At 41.0% G+C, this 6,549-nt stretch overlaps 2 protein-coding genes across 2 annotated transcripts; one reads left to right on the plus strand and one right to left on the minus strand.

Moving 5' to 3' along the window:
* Positions 1 to 1,349: 1,349 nt before the first annotated feature.
* Positions 1,350 to 3,184, plus strand: BDR25DRAFT_335393 (uncharacterized protein; the record flags this gene model as incomplete). Its single annotated transcript, XM_033693006.1, has 6 exons — positions 1,350 to 1,597; positions 1,650 to 1,686; positions 1,735 to 1,802; positions 1,853 to 2,223; positions 2,416 to 2,871; positions 3,136 to 3,184. Exons 1-6 carry the CDS (start codon positions 1,445 to 1,447, stop codon positions 3,182 to 3,184), a joined length of 1,134 nt encoding a protein of 377 aa, XP_033545400.1. The 5' UTR covers positions 1,350 to 1,444.
* A 418-nt stretch (positions 3,185 to 3,602) lies between these two features.
* BDR25DRAFT_357483 (uncharacterized protein) lies at positions 3,603 to 6,345 on the minus strand (the record flags this gene model as incomplete). The annotated part of the gene is made up of 8 exons (XM_033695803.1): positions 3,603 to 3,638; positions 3,668 to 3,835; positions 3,868 to 3,877; positions 3,941 to 4,072; positions 4,110 to 4,204; positions 4,235 to 4,511; positions 6,261 to 6,303; positions 6,330 to 6,345. The coding sequence occupies 8 exons, from the start codon at positions 6,343 to 6,345 to the stop codon at positions 3,603 to 3,605; spliced, it is 777 nt and encodes a 258-aa protein (XP_033545401.1).
* Positions 6,346 to 6,549: the final 204 nt, after the last annotated feature.

Consider the following 6,549-nt stretch of genomic DNA (forward strand, 5'->3'; position numbering starts at 1 on the left):
CTGTTTGCAGTTACCGAGCTCTCCGAACTCCACCACCATGAAACCACTGCTCCCTAGTCCACTCCTCTGCATATATGGACCCTTAGGTAAACTCCTTTATCAATCAACCCAGTTCCTCATGCCTCTGGTTCTCCCAATAGCTTCACAAAAGCTTCTACGTACGAGTGCATTCATGCCCAGGGACGAGTGCGGGTAGTAGACCGTTAGGTGTTAACGCTGGACCTAATAACGCCATCGGGAACGTCCACATTTCATGTTGGATGCAAGGTGTTGAATTCGGGCCGTCAAGGAGGCCTTAACCAACGCTCAAACATTTAGCATGCGGCATGGAGGTGGTGGCGGACATCGTAAGTGATTTGACAGCGGAGAAGTTACAGTGAGGCTCGCAGTCTGCAATAGCAGGGCTTTCATGATGGTGTCTGGACGTGTCTTCGGGAATAATATTGGTACGTAATCGACACGGGTAAGGAGAACTAGAATCACGTGCGAGCAAAGCGATCGGCGCTCCCGCGGTTCACTTGCACCTCCTGAAACGAACGCTTCGGTCGATTATTTCTCGGCTAACCTCGGCCCACCAACCACACTGTTCAGACTGCTTTTCTACCTGCACGTCAAGCTGCCAAGGCAGAGAAAGGTATGCACTGTGACGAGATTGATCCATTCTATGGCCGCTTCTGTTCATGGCTACTGCTTACCCTTCTCCACAGCTCGTGTTGCTCCAGCGGTCCTGGATTGAGGTGTACAAATTTGCGAGCGTCCACTCTTAAACGCAAAAATTCCTCTAGTTCATGAACTACTAACGGTCATAATTTCTAGTAATTGTTGCTGACGCCAGCCACGCATAGATGCTGGAACCCAGGAACCCAGAAACCAGCATTCTCAAAGTTCTGGATGTCTTCTTCCTAACGTTCGTGAAACCTCTTGTATCAGATACGTGCTACAGGCACCACGCCGATATCATTAGAACGACCACTGGCGGCACGACGGCGCCTGAACCTTATCGTCTTCGGTTACTGTTTAGGTAGTTAGTACCTTGTTGTTCCATCAAGGAACACGCAGACTTGCCACAAACAAGCCACTAACATTTTCGGGGGTTCATTCCACCTCATCGGGACCCCCCATGGAGACGATCACTGCCTATGTGGCCATGATACCATCTCCACGGTTTCTCCTGGTGGTGCCTGCCTCTCTTTCACCCCTTAAACTCTCCCAGGCCGTTGCTTGTCACATCGACTGAAGGAATTGCGGGGCGAATCTCACTTTTCAGCCATCCCCCTGTCAACCCAATTCATCGGGCAATTGGCGTCCGAGTGCTTCCATTCAGGGCTTCAGGAGTATATGTGGTTCACGCCCGCCCAGGGCTGCAGTAAGCATTAGTCCTTTCTTCTAAGCCCTATGTAAAGATTGCTTTCATTACTACACGTAAAGTGGACTAATATCCATCATGTCGCCTACCGGACATCGCGGAAAAGAAGCCATCGAAGTCTCAGGCGTCTTCACTGCCCTTGCATTCACCATTGTCGGTCTTCGCTTGTACACGCGCTTCTTCATCGTTCGGTGCGCCGGCATAGAGGACTACTTCATCACTCTAGCTATGGTATGTAATCCTCGATCATAACCGCACTCTATCAAAGTAACATTTTATTTAGTTCTGTTCGACTGGACTGACCATATGTATCGGCATACGTATGCTCTTTCATCCCAAACTATGCTAAGACATTCTAAATTGACTAGAGGTTGAATATGGGATGGGCCAACATATTTGGGAACTATTAGCGAATGATATGCGCAGCTCATTGAAGGTAGTTGAAGTAATTCTCTCCAATGGTTCAAGGCTGACATTACACTGCAGGCGTTCTGGGCTAGCCTTATTGTTTACTACCTCTCGCTTGGTCTCACAAAGACTTCGATTCTCCTACAGTACCGCCGAGTCTTTCCGACGAGAAGCTTTCAGATCGCTTGCTGGTCCATTATGACAGTAGTTATTGCCTACACTGTCTGGGCGGTATTCGGAAGCATTTTTGCGTGCGTCCCAGTGCGCGCCTTCTGGACTAAGGAGCCGTCAAAATGCATCAACCAGTTCGTGATGTGGTTTACCAATGCCGGAATCAACATCTTGACCGACTTCGCCATTATTATACTGCCCATGCCAGTGATTAGGAATCTCAACCTTGCGCGACGCCAGAAGCAAGCTCTGGTCGCTGTATTCGCCCTTGGTGGATTGTAAGTCAACCTCTCAGCTTTTCTTGTGCATCAAAGGAAATCAAACATGTTGTTCCAACCAAATGCTTGGTAACCTGTGTAATGCTGGAACGGAAAATGCAGTCTCCATGTTCCATATGGCTCCTTACTCAATCTACCCACAATCAAGTTTGAGATTGCCACTTCCTTTACGCTGATACATTGCTTCGTTAGTGTCTGCGTCGTATCCATCCTGCGCCTTCAATCTCTCGTAGCAATCTCAAATTCTAGTGACCCAACCTTCGACAACCCGCCGGCAGCTTCTTGGAGCTCGGTCGAAACGAACGTTGGCATCATTTGCTCTTGCTTACCATGCCTGCGGCCTCTAATGGCACGTTACTTTCCCGGTATTTTTTCTTCCAAGTTCAAATCTGGACCTAATAGTTCTCGAATGTTTGGTCGCAGCTTATACGGCCGTCAATCAGCTGGTCCTAGTACAGTACTTGGTGGGATTGAGCTAAAAGGGTCAAAAGACTCGCGACCCTCGAGCGATGTCGGTAACCACGACAATCGCGACGACAGGATACAAGTCGTAACGGAGTTTCATGTGAGAGTTGAAGACAAGAACGATCGTTATAGCAACAGTGGCGAGAAGGGAATTCGAACTGATCGAGGAAGTAGTACAGAGATGTTGGTCAGAGATACTAGAACAATCGTATAGGTAGTTTTTAATAGGAATTTGATACGACGCCCATACCCACTTATAATTGTAGTTAGCGAATGCGATCATTTCTTCGCGTGACCAGGACTCCTAGATAAAACGAAACCTCAACAAAAACATGAGACAATTTTAGCATCCTTTATTGTTTAGGACTTTAGAAGGGAGTATCTAAATCCGTAAGCCACCGATTCAGCTCGTTGCTCAAGACTGGCGCTTCGAGAGGAATTTGGAAGCTCCAACGTCTCGCGTTCCAACCACAGATTGCGAGTAATACCGAGTTAAGCAAGGTGGGTTACCTGGTGCCCCTTCATTCTGCTTAGCGTCAGATACGCTGAGGAATAAGTTTTATTTCACCTCCTTTCCAGATATTTATCTCTCGAAGGGCCGCCTTTTTGGCGTTATCTGGTTACAGATTCTGCGAACTTCGCATTCCAAGGCCCCTCATTCGAGATCGGCGTCGGTTCGCATTTCCCTAGTGCGGGGCTTCAACACTGGAAGCTAATGATTCCACATACTTCCAATACTTTTTCATTTTACTCCGATTCTTAAGTCACGCCTTGTCTCTCTTCCTAGACCTCAGAAGCCCTCTTACACATTTCTAAGCAGCTATGGAGTTTGTAAGGTTTCCGGAGGTCCACTAAAAAAAAATGGCAATTGCATATTTATCTTCCTGGATGTGGCATTTCTCCTCTTCATTCCCTCACCAACTCTCCCGGCAGGGTAGTTTGGTCTTGATCTAAGATGCCTCATGCAGCAGTACGGGACATGTATATCCCTGACTCTCCACAATGCTACTCTCGGCCAATCAGAATCATTCATGTCAGCATAGGCACTAGTGGCCTTCTCGCAGCTCATAAAGCTCGCAAGGTCTTTGCAGATTACCAGTTGGTTTGCTACGAGAAGAATGAAGTTATCAGTGGAACATAGTGGACCCTAGCACATACCTATAATTTCTCATTCGATACCTGCCAGGTCCTTATAAACGGATCTAGAGTCTTCTAGAAATAGAAATTGCTAGAAAGGAAAGGACTGCACGACTTCAAAGGTATTCTCGCCCAGTCCGCAAACTGGTCACGGGACCTCGACCGGACGGGAAAGCGGGTAGCTGTGATTGGAACTAGCTTGAGCTCCTTATATATGGTGCCCAATATTGCCGAGGTAGCTTCGTAACTGACCGTTTTTAAGTGAAATTGTACGTATATCGTACCCCAATTCGGCAGTAGTATTTCCAACAAGGAAGACGATTCGGAGGCCTTGAATCCCCAAGCTGCAAGAAAACATCGGTACAATGACATGGAAAGACTATGTTTTTGAGATTATCCCAATTGCCACCTGAAATACTGTACCGAAGCCGAAAAGGCGATTGTCCGTGGTTGGGACAAGTTCTATCAAGGATCCGGATTTAAACATAGCCGCGAAAAGGCTATGCAAGATTCCATGGTCGCTCGTCTGGGTGACCAAGAAGACTCGAAGCAGCATTTTATTCCTTCCTGGTCCCATGGATGCCGGCGTCTGACCCCTGGAGAAGGGTACCTTGAAGCGCTTACTGTGTTTTAGCGTGTAATGCACGGCCTCGCGTAATGCACGGTTCTGCGCGAAGCTGTCAAAACTTCAACCACCTCTCTCTCAACTAATATAGGCAGTATTAAGGCCGCTCTAGGGTTGCTAAAATTGCTAAAACCTAGAGAATTACTAAATTATGCTGCAGTAGCTAAGCAGTATAGCATTAATTAATCTACGCTCTTAAGGCGTCACCAACACGTTACCTGCCTATGTGCAGAGAAACTTAAAAATTAGCAACTACTTAGCCTAGTGCAGAAAAAAAAGCTAGCAAAGTATATTAATAAACTTTATATAAAAAGTCTATTTTTTTAAAATAGATAATTTAAAATTTTATAATAAAAATAAGTAGTAAGTAAGCTAGTAAAAGCTAAGTTAATTAATTTATTAAAAAGCACTTTATTAACTTATTATTTTAATAGACATCTAGCATAGACGCTATGTGTAATAAAGCTAACTTAGCATTTAAGTACTTACTATATTTTAGGCTTGTACATAAAAAAATTAAGTAATATAGCATAGAACTATAGTATACTTATAATATAAATAAAAAGAGCTTTTTAATTAAAGTACTATTAAAAATAAAATAAATCTTCTTTAAATAGTAGTATAAGTAAAGTATTAAGTAGTAGCTTATATAAAATAGTAATTATAAGTAAATTATAATAATAGCTTATATTTATGCTAATAGTAGCTTTTTTACACTTACACTAATTTACTAAGCTATTTTTAACTATATATAAGACTTTTAGCTATAAAATTTTAACTTTTATAAGTATTAAGCTTTTTTTACTTTATTACTTATAAGTTAAATAAATAATAAACTAGGCCTAGCATAGCTTAAACATATGTTTAATTATAAAACTAAAGTAAAAGTGTAATAAGTGTACTAACTTTTATTTTTAAATAGCTATAAATTACATGTTTTAATAAAGTTTATTAAGTACTATAACAATAATAAAATCCTTCTAGCTATATACCTACTATATATAACCTATACACTATAGCTTTTTAATGTTTATATGTTTAAACTTTTTTATTAGCCTACTTAGCTAAGCTAGCTAGCTTTATAAATAAATACTAAAAACTATTATTAATTAAAAAAAAACCTTTTATAGTATATTTAATAAAGCTTAAAAAATATTTTTTAAGTATAAAAATATTTTTAGTGCTTTTAAAGTAACTAGTTTATTACTATTTAAGCTATAAGTAGTTTTAAATTAATTTTACTATAACGTACTTTATAGGCAAGTTGCTTACACACCTGAGTTGCTTACTTTTGCCAAGACCCTACCCTAACAAACTCTATTATAGCCTATAACAACCTGCTCTAGCACTATATAGTACAGTACAGCCTAGAATATTATTTAGATACTACTTCTACTTCTTACTTACATGTTTACGTGTTATGTCTAGTCTAATTACACTATTTATAGCGCCTTTAGGATAGCTTACCTACTTTAGCTTACACCTACTTCTTTGCCTTTTTTCTATTACTGCGCGTTTTAAACTTCTTTAAAGCTATTAAGTGTAAGCTTTTTTAAATTATTAAAGTTTTTTCTACTTTAATTTACTTTTTTTTATATAATTTATATTATATAGCAGCCTTATTAGCTACTTAAAGCTTAGTAATTTTTTATTACACTAACACTAGCTTATATGTAATTATTACTACTTTTTTTAAAAACTTTTTTAAACACCTTAACTATAAAAGTTAGTAAACTATTTATATACTTTTAAATTTTTATTTTTATAAGCATTAATTATAACTTATGTCCGTACGCAGCAGCAGCGTCACAGTCTGGATACGAGCGATCGCGCACGAGCAGGACCACGTATCTCTGTCACATGATGCTCGTGCGCGAACCTCTGTGCGCGAACATCTAGATATCCCCCTTTTCCTCTGTACAGAGGAAAGACAAGAGCAATAGAACTAGAAATATATTACCCTTACCTTACCTACCTTGTACGCTGTGCACACTGTACACTACTCTTACTTTTACTACTTAAGTGCTTATACTATAAGCAGCTAGCTGTTAGAGCCTATTTAACACTAATTAGTAGTTAATTTAATTAACTATAAATTA

This window comes from Lindgomyces ingoldianus (assembly GCF_010093535.1).
Source record: "Lindgomyces ingoldianus strain ATCC 200398 unplaced genomic scaffold BDR25scaffold_24, whole genome shotgun sequence".
In the NCBI taxonomy this organism is placed as follows: Eukaryota; Fungi; Ascomycota; class Dothideomycetes; order Pleosporales; family Lindgomycetaceae; genus Lindgomyces; species Lindgomyces ingoldianus.